The 15,932-nt window shown below is 50.9% G+C and overlaps 1 protein-coding gene and 1 long non-coding RNA gene across 5 annotated transcripts in view; one reads left to right on the forward strand and one right to left on the reverse strand.

The window, feature by feature from the left end:
* LOC113595099 (uncharacterized) overlaps positions 1 to 11,100 on the reverse strand; it is a 46,792-nt gene extending 35,692 nt beyond the window's left edge. Inside the window, exons 1-3 of one of the 3 annotated variants that reach the window (XR_003415550.2) lie at positions 10,962 to 11,100; positions 9,385 to 9,475; positions 9,156 to 9,253 (exon numbers count right to left, since the gene is read on the reverse strand). This is a non-coding gene — a long non-coding RNA (uncharacterized LOC113595099). Of the gene's footprint in view, positions 1 to 9,155; positions 9,254 to 9,384; positions 9,476 to 10,186 lie in introns of those variants that run through there. The other 2 variants (XR_008291859.1, XR_008291860.1) reach the window with 2 other exon arrangements.
* On the forward strand, positions 10,434 to 15,092 carry FICD (FIC domain protein adenylyltransferase). Of its 2 annotated transcripts, none has more exons than XM_027044010.2 (3): positions 10,434 to 10,577; positions 12,059 to 12,411; positions 13,411 to 15,092. In XM_027044010.2, the coding sequence occupies exons 1-3, from the start codon at positions 10,441 to 10,443 to the stop codon at positions 14,484 to 14,486; spliced, it is 1,566 nt and encodes a 521-aa protein (XP_026899811.2). In that variant the 5' UTR covers positions 10,434 to 10,440; the 3' UTR covers positions 14,487 to 15,092. The 2 variants fall into 2 exon arrangements, with proteins under 2 accessions (XP_026899811.2, XP_053062502.1); XM_053206527.1 differs by lacking the exon at positions 10,434 to 10,577 and adding an exon at positions 11,354 to 11,494.
* Positions 15,093 to 15,932: the final 840 nt, after the last annotated feature.

Raw genomic sequence — 15,932 nt, forward strand, 5'->3', positions numbered from 1 at the left:
CTGGGTGGCTCAGTCGTTGGAGGGTCCGACTTCGGCTCGGGTCGTGATCTCGCGGTTTCGTGGGATCAAGCCCCACGTCGGGCTCTGTGCTGACAGCTCGGAGCCTGGAGCCCGCTTCGGATTCTGTGCCTCCCTCTCTCTCTCAAAAATGAATAAATGTCAAAAAGAAAATTATAAAAATACAGCAGGATGCCACCACACACCTGTGAGAAGGGCCCAAATCTGGAACACGGTCAACACCAAATGCTGACAAGGGTGTGAAGTGACAGGTGCTCTCACTCATGGCTGCTGGGAGGTCCAAAAAGGACTTTGGGAAACAGGTTGGCAGTTTCCTCCAAAACCAAACCTACTCTTCCCATACAACCCCGCAACCGTGCTCCTTGGCGTTTATCCAAAAGGAGTTGAACACAGGTCCACACAAAAACCTGCACACAGATATTTACAGCAGCTTCGCTCATAATTGCCCAAACCCGAAAGCAGCCAAGATGCCCTTCAGGAGGTGAGTGGATAGACCATGAAGTACTCAGCGCTAAAAGGAAATGACCTATCAAGCCATGAACAGACATGGAGGAAACTGAAATGCATATTACTAAGTGAAAGAAGCCAATCGGAAAAGGCTACGTACTGAAGGATTCCAACAAAAGATATTAAAAAAAAATTTTTTTTTAATGTTTATTTATTTTGGGGAGAGAGCATGTAAGCGGGGGAGGGGCAGACAGAGAGGGAGACAGAGGATCCGAAGTGGGCTCCAGGCTCCGAGCTGTCAGCACAGAGACCGACATGGGGCTCGAACTCATGAACCGTGAGATCGTGACCTGAGCCGAAATCGGACACTTCAACCAACTGAGCCACCCGGGCGCCCCCCCAACAGACAACATTCTGAAAAAGACAAAACCATGGAGACAGTAAAAATATCACGTTGCCCTGGGTTGGGACGGATGAGAGGGATGAAAAGGCAGAGCACAGAGGACATTTAGCACAGTGAAAATACTCTGCATGATATGGTGGTATAACACCGAGAATGAGCCTGGATGTAAACTATGGACCTTGACCTTGGTGATAATGACATGTCCACGTAGCTTCATCGGTTACAACAAACATTCCGCCCTGGTCAGAGATGTTGGTAAAGGGGGTCGGGGCTGTGAATGGGGGGTGAGTAGGGTGTATGTGGGGAATCTCTGTACCTTCCTCTCAATTTTCCTGTGAACTTAAAGCTGCTCTAAAAAGTTTTTGAAAATCTTTAAAATTAAAAAAGAAGCGATACCAGGCTAGCATCTCAGCTGTCCATGAGGACATGTTAAAAGTGAACACTAGGAATGTTATCTGGCCTTAAAAAGGAAGGAGATTGTGGGGAGCTTGGGTGGCTCAGTCGGTTAAGTGTCTGACTCTTGATTCTGGCTCAGGCCATCATCTCATCATATGGTGAGTTCAAGCCCGGCATCGGGTTCTGTGCTGACAGTACAGAGCCTGCTTGGGATTCTCTCTCCCTCTCTCTCTCTGTCCTTTCCCCACCCCCCCTCTCAAAAATCAGTAAATAAACTTTAAAAATTTTTAATTAAAAAAAAAAAAAAAGAAAAAGGAAGGAGATTCTGAAACATGCTAACCACAGGGTGGACCTCGGAGGTATGTGAGGCTAAGCCGTCACAAAGAGACAAATACAGTCGGGTTCCACCTAGACTGGTCAGAATCATACAGACAGGAAGTAGAAGGGGGTCTCACGGGCTGGGGGGAGGCGGACTGGGGAGCTACGGTCTCAGTGTCGGCAGATGAAAAGGGGTCTGGAGACGGATGGTAGTGGTGTTTGTACAAAAGTGTGAATGTGTTTAATGCCACTATTTCCAAAATAGTTAAGGTGGTAAATTTCATGTTATGTGCATTTTAACATAATAGTAATCCTCGTCAAAGTCAAGTATCCAGACTAGTGCAAGGTGAACGGTGAGATTTTTTTTTTTTTTTGATACACACGGTTTATGGCTGAAAGAAAAGAGACAGATTATAGCTTCAGCAAAACATGGGCATGAACTAAAAGAGGCGGCTTTTAAGTGGATCCCACAAAAAGAAAAGGTGGGGGGAGCGCTTGGGTGGCTCAGCCGGTTCAGCGCCCAACTCTTGATTTCGGCTCGGGTCACGATCTCATGGTTTGTGGGATCGAGCCCCACGTCAGGCTCTGCACTGACAGTGCGGGGTCTGCTTGGGATTCTCTCTCTCCCTCTCTCTCTCTCTGCCCCTCCCCCACTCATGCTTTTTTTTTTTTTCCCTCTCTCTCTCTCTCAATAAATAAGCATTAAAGAGGAAGAAGAAAGGTTTAAAAAAGGGAGGTGGTGGGGGCGGGGGGGAGAAAAGTTCTGTAACAATGAACTAGTACCTAACACGCATGCCACTCCTAGGACGGTGCCTGGCACCTAGTGAGCACTTGCTGGCTGTGATTAGAACTGTCCCACCCCGGCCTCCAAAAGAAGGAGCGCGGTGGGGAGGCATGTCCACACGTGCAGGCATGACACGTGGCCAGTCGTGCTCCAAACGGGCCACTTGTCCCACTACAGCCTCAAAGCAGCGGGGAAAGGTGAACACTGGTGGCCTCGGAGGAATCTGCTCCCCTCCGTCCATCTGGAGCCCGGGCGGGGGCTAATTTGGCAGCTGCACCCCTGGCCCATGAATTGTTCTCAAAGAGAACAGAGACACCTTTGTCAGGGAGACTATGAAGAACCTTAAGGAGGCAAAGAATAAAAATGCTGAAAGAAGCCAGTCACAAAAGACTACGTATTCTATGATTCCATTTATAGGAAGAAGAATCTATAGGGATAGAAAGTAGGTTGCCGGGGCTGAGGGTGGCCGGTGGCAGAGAAATCTAAAGGGTGGGAGGTTTCTTTTTGGGGGGATGAAAAGTTCTAACCTTGACCATGATCCTGAGTGGATTGTATGGTACGAGAATCACACCTCAGTAAAGTTGATATTAACAACAATAGGGGCGCCTGCTTGGCTCAGTTGGTGGAGCATACAACTCTTGATCTCGGGGTTGTGAGTTCAAGCCCCACACTGGGTGTAGAGAATCCTAACACACACACACACACACACACACACACACACGCACAAATCTGAAAGTCTTCTTAAAATAACAGTATCAACGTCAACAAGAAGCTGCCTTGGCTGTAAACTTGCTCCTTGGGTTCCTCTGAGAATGCCAGAATCACCACCATCACCCTATGGGGGTTGTGCTCATTTCACAATTTATTTATTTATCTAAAAAAAAATTTTTTTTAACATTTATTCATTTTTGAGAGACAGAGAGCAAGTAGGGGAGGGGCAGAGAGAGAGGGAGACACAGAATCGGAAGCAGGCTCCAGGCTCTGAGCTGTCAGCCCAGAGCCCGACGCGGGGCTCAAACTCACAAACCGCGAGATCGTGACCTGAGCCGAAGTCGGACGCTTAACCGACAGCCACCCAGGCGCCCTTCATTTCACAATTTATTAAAGAGCATTTCCAGGAAAAGATCCTTTGATGTCCGTCCCTAGCCTTGTCTAGTTAGAAGTGGGAAACGCAGAATAAAAGCGCAGCTTTCTAGCCCAGCCAGGCACCCTTGCTAATTTCCTTGTCTCAGGGTTACTATGGCAACCGAAAGCTTCCACTGAGTGCTTCTGGGGCGTGTCCAAAGGGACTGCAATCTGGACCCAGGGTGGTTGCGGCCCCCCTGCCCCGCGGCTGCCAAGCGCTTGGCTGTCCCGCTGACGGGTGTTGCTGGAAGGGTCAGCCTCGGATCGGGTGAAGCAGGGAGATCTGAGAAGGGGGAGGAGGCAGACCGTGGGGCCTCTAGATCGGCACTTGGGCTGGCCTAGTGGCCACCCTAAGTCACCATCACCATGCAGGAGGAGGAGAAGGTGTCAGTCACATCTTCTAGAGGCAACGATCTACAACGGCATCCTGAGCACATGAGCCAGTCTCCACGTCCACACGACTGTGTTTTTAGGCACGAGTAGGCAGCTTCTCAGGCCAATGAGAGTAGCAGGGCTGGAAAGCTCTCATGAAACATCTGGGGGAAAGGCACTTTGGCAACTTGGAACCCACTGTTGTGACAGGTGAGTCTCACGCCTGCAGAAGCTTCCTGTCCTGAGGCCCCCAAAGACTCGGAAAGAACCACTGGGATTGAGGAGGGGCAGGCACAGTGGGTGCTGGACAGGCAGCCTCCGAGACGGCCCCCAATGACCTTCACCTCCTGCTGAACGCTAGGCAGTCCCCTTCCACATGGTACCGAGGTTGCCCCGTGTTGCGGCCCATACAGTCCAGCAGAGGTGACGATGCGTGACTTCAAAAGCTATGTCATAAAAGACACCATGCGCTTGGATCACTCAGACTGGGGGGAAGCTGCCATGCTGTGGGGACACTCAAACAGCCCTACGAAGTGACCCACATGGAGAGAAACAGAAGCCCCTGGCCACCAGCCAGCACCAACTTTTCAGCCACCTTGGGAATGGCTCTTTAGCCGAGTCAAGCCTTCGGGTGACTGTAACCCCAGCCAACATCACAACTGCAATCTCGAGAGAGATCCTGAGCCGCAGCTACCCAACTAGGGACACCTGGGAGGCTCAGTCGGTTAAGCGTCCAACTTCGGCTCAGGTCACGATCCCACGGTTCGTGAGTTTGAGCCCTGCATTTGGGCTCTGCACCAACAGCTAGGAACCCGGAGCCTGCTTTGGATTCTGTGTCTCCCTCTCTCTCTCTCTGCCCCTCCCCAGTTTCTGCTCTCTTTCTCAAAAATAAATAAATAAACATTTAAAAAAATGAGGGACACCTGGGTGGCTCAGCTGGTTAACCGTCCAACTTCGGCTCAGGTCACGATCTCGCAGTTTATGAGTTCGAGCCCCATGTCCGGCTCTGTGCTGACAGCTCAGAGCCTAGAGCCTCCTTCGGATTCTGTGTCTCCCCCTCTCTCTGCCCCTCCCATGCTCATGCTCTGTCTCTCCCTGTCTCTCAATAATAAATAAACGTTGAAAATTTTTTAAAAACGCACCCAGTTAAGCCACTCCTGGATTCTTGACACATATGAACTATGTAAAATAATAAATGTTTATTGTTGTGTTAAGCTGCTAAATTTGGGCATTATTTGTTACACAGCAGTGGATAACCCATACAGAGCAGATCCAGCTGCCCCTAAGAGACTGAAACTGTCTTGAGAAGAAAAGATGACTTTATTAAGATTTCTCCCTCCTTGCTTCTCATTCCCTTCTTCAAAGTACTTTTACATAAGAAAGTGATGTGTTGATGAATACAGAGAGAGTCTACGGACTTGGATTTGTGTCCTGGCTTTGCCCTTGCACTCTATCCGCCTCAGTTTCTCCACCTGTAGAACTGAAGAGCCTAAGCATAACCTGTCAGCTCTGAGATCATAGAGTCTCCTAGTGGTTAAAACCACAAATTCTGAGTCAGGAAGGCTGGTTGTGAACCCTGGCTCTGCCACTTGCTTGCTGTGTGACTCAGACTAATTACTTAACTTCTATGAGCCTCAGTCTTACCTTCTGTAAAGTGGGCTTAATAATCTCTACCTCACAGCATTGTTCCAAAAGTCCAATAAAATACACATAAACTACTTCGTACACAGTAAGTGCTTAATAAATGGTGGTTACCACTACCAGTAATGAGATAGTGTGACCAGTACAATTATTTCCATGTATAGCCAAGATACAGAAGGATCAGAAAGGTTGGAGGACTTTATCGGTCTAGAGCAGGCCCAGGTATAGGGTGTTTTTTTAAAAGCTCCCCAGGTGATTCGTTGAGAAGCTCTGCCCTAGAGAAACTTCCAGATACACACCAAAAGATCATATAAGAACTTCACTGACATGTTGCTTGTAATAGAAAAGGACTGGAAATACTCTAAATGCCTATCAACAGGTAAATGGGAAATAAATTGTTAAATGGAATACTACATAGCAGTGTACCATTAATGAACCAGAACTCCATGCATCAATAGGAATATAAATCTCTAAAACAAAATGCCAAACAAAACAACAACAACAAAAAGAAGAAGGATACGCAGCATACATATAACATGTAAAAGCATGCAGAACAGCGCTATATATCATTGAGGAATATATACCTATGGGTAAAAACAAGAGGCCATATATGGATGTAATAAGCAACAAATTCAAGACGGTGATTATCTCTCGGAGTGACGGAAGGGAAGGTGATATGGGAGAGAGTGCCCCGAGGCTTCAGTACGTTGGTAATATAGTATGATATTTCTTAAACTGGTGGGGGTGGGGGGGTGCGGGGAGGCACCCAGGGACCCATTTTACTACCTATGCCTTCCGGATGTCTGAAATATTTCATGATTTAAAAATAGGTGTGCATAAAAAATACCTAGTACAACTGTGCACGGGATTTTTTTGTCTTCTTATTGTTTATTTGTGCCTTCTATTATATCTGTGATCCCATTATGCTTTTAGGAAATAAAGTAGTTGTGATAACACTGTAAAGTGACGGACAGGAACTACACTCTTCATGGTGAGCACTGCGTGATGTACAGAATTGTCAAGTCACTGTGTTGTACACCCAAACGAACATAATGTTGTATGCCAGCCACACTTCAATTTAAAAAAAAAAATTAAGTAGGTAGTTGGTTATTTGGGTTATTTAATGAGAAAAGGAAACAGTTATGGTTTAATTTTTTGAAAGTCAGAAACATCACTTCCCCAAGTGATTGCTCTGAAAACAGTACTTCTTTGCATGTCTGAGATCATCCTGAATCCCAAGCATGAGCCATCAGCCCAAGGACACCTATCCCAAACCCTGTCTCCTGTGGATGCCCCCTGGACCCCACTGGGTATGCAAACTGAGGACATCAGTAGTCGGGGAAAAGGGTTGCTGGGGGCCTCTTCTGCAGCAGCTCTAAGTTAGAAGGAGAGAGAAAAAAAAAATCCAAGCAGGTTGGGAAATGAGAAGAACCTGGGAGTTGGGAGAGAGAGAACCAGTCTGGTGTATTTTCTTTTAAGTGACGTTGAGTCATTCTGGAGCCATCAATGCAATATATAGCCTCGAGTTGGGTAGTTTTGTGTTTCCTAAGCAATAGAATCCGATTCAGCCAGCAAGAAGCGCTTGACTGCTGTTTCTTAAAGATGCATAAGGATTTGTTTTGTTTTGTTTTGTTTTGCATAATGGACACATTTCCAAGCAGCCACTTTCCAGGTTCTTTGTCAAGTGTCAAGGTAAGCTCTTAGAAAACTCCTGCGTGGGCCACGAGGAAGCCATTTCCACCCAATATAGAATGCTTAAGGTGGAGAAAGCCGACTTTTCAATCTCGCTTCAGGGACCATATTTTGTGCATTCAACACAGCTGAATGCAGACAAAGTCAAGAAAATTGAGTGTGATCTCCTGACAAAGATTGAACGGGGGACGTGATGTTTGGTGAATTACTGCCCCCTGGTGGTCACCGACAGTGGTGCAGTCATTTGCTGAGTGGGCATTTGTGATGTTACTTCCTGTGTTCCCAGCCACCGTCTCCCGCCCATTTTAAAAGCCTAAAACAGGGATTACAGTCTGGCAGCCCTGCATGGCCAGTGGGCAGAGATGCCAACTGTTAAAAAATCTGGAGAGCTTACTTCGAGATCTAGGCCTGACATTTCTTGTGAAAAATCGGAAAATCTGTCAACTCTTGGACACAATACATTTTTCACGCAGTAAAGGTAGGCTAGAGCAGATTAGCTGTTACCCACCTTGGATAAGGCAGGTACGCTCACCTTCTCCACACTCCCCACCTCCCTCTACTGTCTCAGGCCCAGGCAATTTCACTCCTTGATGGCTCTTATGCAGCTTCTGGATTTGCTCCCCACGGTCTAAGCTCATTAAAGAACTGGGGCCTGAAAAGGTGGAAAGCGGACAGTGCCTTTAAAAGTGGATGATGAGGGGCGCCTGGGTGGCTCAGTCAGTTAAGTGTCCGACTTCAGCTCAGGTCACGATCTCGCGGTCTGCGAGTTCAAGCCCCGCGTCAGGCTCTGGGCTGATGGCTCAGAGCCTAGAGCCTGCTTCCGATTCTGTGCCTCCCTCTCTCTCTGCCCCTCCCCCGTTCATGCTCTGTCTCTCTCTGTCTCAAAAATAAATAAACGTTAAAAAAAATAAATAAATAAAATAAATAAATAAAAGCGGATGATGATGTCATCTTATGCCTGGGAGGAGACAGAAGTCCACAAGCCCCATGATATCCTGTTCAGTGTGGTGAGTGACCTAGTCCAGGTAGGCCTTGCATTTGAACACATTATCTGTCTGGCCCCCGAGCCTCACTGCTTTCCCCTCCACTGACCATCCTCCATAATTCACTGGTAGCAGGGCAGCCTGGCCCTCGCTGGGAAAAGTTTTTACAACATTACTACGCAGACCATCAGAAGTGAAAATTCAGGGCACTTCAAGGGAACCGTGTTCAAGACCTTCGTTCAAAAGACAGAAACAAGGGGCGCCTGGGTGGCTCAGTCGGTTAAGCATCCGACTTGAGCTCAGGTCATGATCTTGCGGACCGTGAGTTCGAGCCCCGCATCAGGCTCTGTGCTGACAGCTCAGAGCCTGGAGCCTGTTTCAGATTCTGTGTCTCCCTCTCTCTCTGACCCTCCCCCGTTCATGCTGTCTCTCCCTGTCTCAAAAATAAATAAACGTTAAAAAAAATTAAAAAAAAAAAAAAAAAGACAGAAACAATACGGGGCCCCTGGGTGGCTCAGTCGGTTGAGCAACTGACTCTTGATCTCAGCTCAGATCATGATCTCACCGTCGTGGGTTCGAGCCCCATGTCAGGCTCCGCACTGAGTGTGGAGCCTGCTTGGGATTCTGGTCTCCCTCTCTATGCCCCTCCCCTGCTCACATTCTCTCAAAATAAATACATTTTAAAAAGAAAAAAAAAAAAAGATAGAAACAAGAAGCCCCAGAAATAACCACCATCTTGATTTTTTTTTTTTTGTTTCTTAAAAACACCATGGTTTGGCCTGTTTTAGATATCTCTTATTTGAGTCAACAAAATCTCTTGAGCATTTGCTATGTGCCGTTCTCCATGCCAAGGGCCGGGGGCTGGGGGAATAGGGGAAGAGTTACCAGATATAAGCGGAAGCGCAGCCCGCAAGGGCCAAAGCTGTTTGGTCCCTCACCTTGCAATGCCCCGCACCCCCACCCCCACCCCACGCCCCCACGGTATCTTTCATGACAGCACACCTCTGACCTGGGTTGGGACACTTCCTTTGTGCTGTAGGTCAGTGGCTTCCCTCAACTGGATCAGGCTGAGACCTAAGAAAGGACATGGAGTCACTCCCCCGTGGTTGGAGCAGCCTACAGCTCTGACAGTTTCTTCTGTGAATAACAAAAACAGCAAGGACTTGGTGTCTTGTCTAGGAATAACTGCAACAGCAGATACTCACCAAACGTCAGCTTTGTGCCAGACATGTAGGATCTCACTTCGCCCTCACATAAAACTCTATGAAGTACTGTCATCACACTGTCCCCATTTTACTGAAAAGCAAACGGAACCGGTGAGATAGACCAAGTCACTTGCTGAATGTAACTCAGCTTGCAAGGGGGCAGAGCTGGGATTGGAACCCAGCGCTGTGTGGCTTCCAGTGGAAACGCCCACAACCACTGCCTGATAGTGGCTCCCGAGGGGAATGTGTGTCATGAAAAAGGTCAGATCTTGGAGAGTCTGGCCTGCAAATCCTGAACTTGGGGCCAAAGGCGAGGCAGTTTGTCTCCATTTTACAAATGGAAAAACTGAAGCTCGGAATAACTTGCCGAAGGTCTCACAGAGCGGAGGTGACCAAGTCTGAACTTCAGCCGGGGTCCCTCTGGCTCCAGTCTATAGGCTAACATCTTAATGCTTAGCATTTCTGGGCACGTCCTGGGTGTTTAATTTCAATATTTGTGAACTAAGACGGAAGTTTCAGCTCTCTGCTTCAAGGAAAAATCTCTATCTCCCTGGGAAGCTAAATAAACCAGCCAGCTCCTTCTCGAGCGGATGCCACGCTAAAAACTCAGGGAGGAAAAGGAAAAGAGGTCAGAAACGACGGCAACCCTGGTACAGCGTCGTGGCTAAGAACAAGGGGCTGTGACGGCAGACTAACAGGGTGGAGAGCACCCTCATTTCACACCTAAGGAAAAGGAGGCCCAGGAGATGGGCCCCCAGGACGTGGAGAGGGAAGCACAGCACTCCGGGGCTGGCGGAATTACCAGTTTCCGACCGCGGCATCTATCATACCCGCAGATCTCCGCGCCCGCGCGGGTTTTCCGCACACTACTCCCGCCTCTCGCCCGGGCACCGCCCCGCCTGTTGCTTATTGGCCGCTGCGGGCACGAGACCAACACAGGAGCCAGCCAATGGGAGTGGCCCACGGCGCATCTTTCCCGGGGAAGCAGGGGCTGACGCGAAAACCCGGAAGTACGAGGGGCGGACAGGTTGGGGAAGCCAATCCGCCACGACGAGGATGGCGAACCACCCAATGGCGAAGCGAGGCGCCGGGGGCGGGGCCAGAAGGCCGGCGGCGGAGCAGGGCCTGGGAGCCGGCGGCTGCGGGGCCTCCGAGCGCCTGGAAGTCGGCTGCAGGGTCGGAACCCGCGCGCGGTAGGAGGGGGAGAGCCCAAGGGGCTCGGAAAGAGCCGGCTGGGCAGGGGGCGGCGGGGGAGTGAGTCCTGGGCGGGGTTCAGAGGGACTGTAGCCCAGCCCCTCTGGGCGTCAGTTTCCCCCTTCCTAGGGTAGTGAGGGGTGAGATTCGCATCTCCTGCCTCCCCTGCGCAGACCCGCGTCCCTGGTGAACTCCAGCCCTGCCGTGTATCCCGTCCCTCCGGGAGCCGCACAAAGCACCTGGATGAAGCAGTGACTCACACCCTCCTCTAAACCCCTACAGCACGCCAAGCGTACCCCCGTTAGGGCGGAGACCAAGCCATTTCAGATGTTATCAACGAGCCAGCTTCCCCATTAGACTCTAAGCCCTGAGCGATCACAAACCTCATCAGTCATTTCTGGGCCTCGGAGGCCCAGCACCAGAAGCAGGCCGGAGTAGGGGTACACGGGCCCTGGTTGAGAATAAGGTAGAGGTTAAGACCTGGGCACTCTTCCTAGATGCACTGAGGATTCATTCTTCATGCTTCTGTTTACTCCCATGGCCTTCTAGAAACTGACTTGCTGATTTAGTTTCCTTTGTAAAATGGAGCTAAGGGTAGCTTTCCTTCATAAGGTGTTGAGTAAGTGAGATAATGCACGGCTACCCCGCAGCCCAGTGCTCAGTACACCATAGTTGCCCAATAAACGCTTATTGTCAGCATAATGGTGCTTGCATACCTGACCCCTCCGTCTCCACTGCCAGCCCCAAGCACATTGCCCACTGTCCCGATGGAGGGTGAGGAGTGGGTCACCCACTCTGGCCCACAGCTGGAGGTTTTGAGATGCTTGGACTGCCCAAGCTCTAGGTGAGTTCGTTGCTGGGCAGGCCAGGAAAGGAAGGCCAGAGAGGGGAGAGCAGCACTGTGGCTAATACCTGGGTGAGGGCATGAAGAGGCAGTCAATCAGGCCACAAAAATAGTTGTGTGTATCAGACACTAGGCCCCAGAACTGCCTTGGCCAATCTTGATGTGTGGCCACAGAGATTTGTGGTCAAGGGAGGTTGGGGGAGAGTTCCTGAATTCAAGTCCCAAGACTGTCACTTACTCACTGGGTGACTTGGGGCAAGGGGCTTCGTCTCTGAGCCTGTTTCCTCATCTGGAGAAGTGGGAGGACGATAGATAGCATCTGCTCCTGTTGGAGACTGGTAGAGATAGTATGCATGAGGTCCTTGGTACTTAGCATGGGGCCTGGCACACAGTAAGCGCTCAATAAATGTTGAGTGCGGTAGCATTACTGCTCAGAGTCCCAACGGCCTGGAAGTGGCACCAGTCTTTCGGGCTGGCCCCTCCCCGTTTATAAGCACTTCCTGCCTTGCGTCAATCCCCCTGGTCATAGTGAAATAAGAGGTGTGGGAGCCTCCAAGCCCCAGCTGAAGTCAGCAACATATCTTGCGTGTGTCCCCTTCCCCCACTTCATCTCCTACAACTCTTGGTCCCCTGCAGATCCTGCTCTGAGGCAACGGAGTATGTCCAGGGGGCCTGCCCCTCCGTCCAGATGACACTCATGCCGATGGCTTCAGTGATGGCAGTGACTGAACCGAAGTGGGTCTCCGTCTGGGGCCGCTTCCTGTGGGTGATGCTGCTGAGCATGGTGTTGGGGTCCCTGCTGGCGCTGCTGCTGCCGCTGGGGCCCATCGAAGAGCAGTGTCTGACCGTGCTCAAAGGCTTCTACCTGCTCAGGAGCAAGCTGGACAGGGTGCAGCATGCCGTCACCAAGTGTACCAGCCCGTCTACAGAGCTCAGCGTCACCTCCGGCGATGCGGCACTGCTGGCGGTCAGGACCAAGGCCTCTCCAGGTAAGACAGACTGGCCAGCTCTCCTCAACACTTGTTAATTTCATAGATATTTACAGTGCATACTGGGTCGTGTGTGCAGGACACAGGGCCACTATGGGGAACAGGTCTACCCTGAGCTCCCGGCTCAGACAAGCTGACAAATGACTGCCGCACGGCATCACCAGCCTGGTGATGGGGAAGGAGGGGAGCACACCAGGAAGGCTCCCTGGAGGGGATGCCTGAGCTGAGACCCCAGTGTAAATAGGAAAATGACTGAAAGGAAAAGGCATGAGGGGAAAGTGCACCAGGCAGAGACCCGGAGGGTGAGAGGGCTTGGGCATCCAAGGAAAAGCAGCCAAGTATGTGTTAATGACCCTCAGCGGTGGGTGGAGGGCTGGTGAGGGAGGGCTAGAGCTAGAGAAGTTTCTACCCCCACGCTGTCCTCTGTGGTGCACTGTTAGGAGGCTGAGCTTCCCTGGTCTCTACCCGCTGGATGCTAGTAGCACCCTCACGCCCTTAACTGTGACACCCCACCATGTCTCAGACGCTGCTGGATGTCCTCTAAAGGACAAAATCACCCCTGCTTGAGAATCACTGGGTTAAAAGATTTAAAGAACAGATCAGGGGTGGGGAAGCCCCCAGGGCCTGGCACCGGGGCGTGGGGGGGGGGGGGCGCTTTCACAGCCTAGGCCTGAAGGGACAGGAGCAGGGATCAGCATCATCAGGACTGATCCAGGACAGCAGGGAGCTGAGAAGATCATACAGGAGGGCCACCTGACAGGAGTTGTGGCCACAGCCACTCACTTCGGCCCTCAGAAAGCTGGGGGCTGGGGAGTCCAGGTGATACCTCCCAGGGTGGAGGCTGTGGCTCTGGGGACACACACACACCAGGTGTGGGGCACAAACGCATCCACACACACAGAGAGTGCTGGGACGAGCCCCCTGAAGCACCGGCACAGGGGACAGCGCCCCCGAACATCCCGTGCCCTCCCTACCCATGCTTCTTTGGCTCTCTTCTAGCTGGGAAGTTGGAAGCCAAAGCAGCTCTGAACCAAGCCCTGGAAATGAAACGCCAAGGCAAGCGAGAGAAAGCCCACAAGCTCTTCTTGCATGCCCTCCAGATGGACCCAGACTTCGCAGACGCGCTCAACGAGTTCGGCATCTTTTCCGAAGAGGACAAGGACATCGTCCAGGCCGATTACTTGTACGCCAGAGCGTTGACCATCTCGCCCTACCACGAGAAAGCACTGGTTAACCGGGACCGGACACTGCCGCTGGTGGAGGAGATCGACCAGAGGTATTTCAGCATCATCGACAGCAAAGTAAAGAAGGTCATGTCCATCCCCAAGGGCAACTCCGCGCTGCGCAGGGTCATGGAGGAAACCTACTACCATCACATCTACCACACGGTCGCGATCGAGGGCAACACCCTCACCCTCTCGGAAATCAGGCACATCCTCGAGACCCGCTATGCCGTGCCAGGGAAAAGCCTGGAGGAGCAGAACGAGGTCATCGGCATGCACGCAGCAATGACGTACATCAACACAACGCTGGTTTCCCGCATCGGCTCTGTGGCCATCGGCGACGTGCTGGAGATCCATAGGCGGGTGCTGGGTTACGTGGATCCAGTGGAAGCTGGCAGGTTTCGGACGACACAGGTCCTGGTGGGACATCACATCCCTCCCCATCCTCAAGACGTGGAAAAGCAGATGGAGGAGTTCATCCAGTGGCTCAACTCCGAGGACGCCATGAACCTGCACCCGGTGGAGTTTGCGGCCCTGGCCCATTATAAACTGGTTTACATCCACCCTTTCATCGACGGCAACGGAAGGACCTCGCGCCTGCTCATGAACCTCATCCTGATGCAGGCGGGCTACCCCCCCATCACCATCCGCAAGGAGCAGAGGTCTGAGTACTACCACGTACTGGAAGTCGCCAACGAAGGCGACGTGAGGCCGTTCATCCGCTTCATCGCCAAGTGTACGGAGACCACCCTGGACACCCTGCTCTTTGCCACAACCGAGTACCCGGTGGCCCTGCCAGAGGCCACGCCCAACCATTCTGGGTTTAAGGAGACTCTGCCCGTGAGGCCCTAACCCCGGAGAGCCTCCCTTGGTGCCAAGGGATGACCCAGTGGGAAGCAACACTTAGCGTTTCTAGAAACCTAGCCGTCTCCCGAAGCAAAAGGAGACCGATTAGGAACTTAAGCGTTCTTTACCTCCAAACGTTTTCGTTAAAAAAGCGACAAAACTAAATTATTAAGCCCTGTCTTTAAGGTAACTTATAACTCAGCCCAAGTTATTTATTTTCTTCTTTTGAACTAGTAAATGTTGTGTGGCGTCCGCTGTCCATGGTGGTGGCCCCAGTAGGCACTGGGGGTGCACCAGTGCGCTTTGTGTGACCGGAACACGGGTTCTGGAGCAGAATTTGCACTCGGGTCGGGAGAGGCCGGGGGTGTGGAACGAGGTCTAGGGCCCCAGGAGTAACTCCTCCAAGTGTTTCTGTGAAACTGGCTGAGAGGTGCTGGGACTTCACCTGGGAGGTCAGCACTCTTGGTGCGAACCCGGTCCCGGTTCTGAGAAATAATGGAAAGCTTTCTTTCTGAGAGAGTTTTGCTCCCCTACAAAGAGATGAGCGTTGTGACTAATTCTCACTAGTAGGGCAGACTTTTGAGATACAAAATAAAAAATGTTGACAACGTCTCTGTGAGATACCTTGCTTATTTCAAGGAAGTCTTTGAGTCCTAAATGGCTTGCGAACGCGAGTCGCAGAGGCTGTTTTTTTTTTCCCTGTCAAGACTCTTTCTCTAATTAAAATAGCCGAGCGGCCAGCTTGGTTTTCTCCGTGTCTGAATGTTTCTCACACGTCATTTGCAGCAACTCAGACCAGATGTTTTAGTCTCAAAGTTCTGAGTTCGTCACTCGACTGGGTCATACTGCAAGTCAGGTATTGTGCACGTGGCCAAGTCTGACTCTGAGTGTAACATCTTGTGTAGGTAGACATTCAAGAATACATCTGAGAAAACAGATGCCACGTATGAACACCAAATATGCATTTCTGGTAACAAACTGGAGTGTCTCCCGAACCAAGGGAAAACCCTTAGCCATAGTCCGATGTGTCTGTCTTGTCGTGCAGTTTGATCTACGTACTCACCTGACCCCCACCTCCCGCAGCCAGGGTACAGCACGGTGTCCAGCATTCCCTCGGGGAAGCAAAAGAGATTGCCTTCCAGTGGCCTTATTTTCCTAGGAACTTGTAAAATGATAAAATGTACCACACGGCCAAGTTTCTGCGTCGTCATTCTATGGAAGAAGGTTCTCTATCGATAAGTAAACGGCAGAGGCGACAATGTAACCGCTGCTGTGCTCCTCAGAGTCAAAAGGGCCACGGGTCCCCCTCCCAGTGACACAGCACAGGACATCTCACGCCGTAGTGCACTCTGTCAGGGTCCAAATGATGGTGAACACATACAAAGTGTGGTCTCTGGCTTGAGAAGTCACACTCTGACGGTAAGGAGGTCACTATGCTGAAGTAGCAGGTAT

This window comes from Acinonyx jubatus, chromosome D3 (genome assembly GCF_027475565.1).
Source record: "Acinonyx jubatus isolate Ajub_Pintada_27869175 chromosome D3, VMU_Ajub_asm_v1.0, whole genome shotgun sequence".
Lineage (NCBI taxonomy): Eukaryota > Metazoa > Chordata > Mammalia > Carnivora > Felidae > Acinonyx > Acinonyx jubatus.

Bases quoted from the DNA above. Each gene is read 5' to 3' on its own strand.
- FICD (XM_027044010.2), top strand. From the start codon at position 10,441: ATGGCGAACCACCCAATGGCGAAGCGAGGCGCCGGGGGCGGGGCCAGA. The intron at 10,578-12,058 runs GTAGGAGGGGGA...GGTCCCCTGCAG, and splicing joins AGGGTCGGAACCCGCGCGCG to ATCCTGCTCTGAGGCAACGG. The intron at 12,412-13,410 runs GTAAGACAGACT...GCTCTCTTCTAG, and splicing joins CAGGACCAAGGCCTCTCCAG to CTGGGAAGTTGGAAGCCAAA.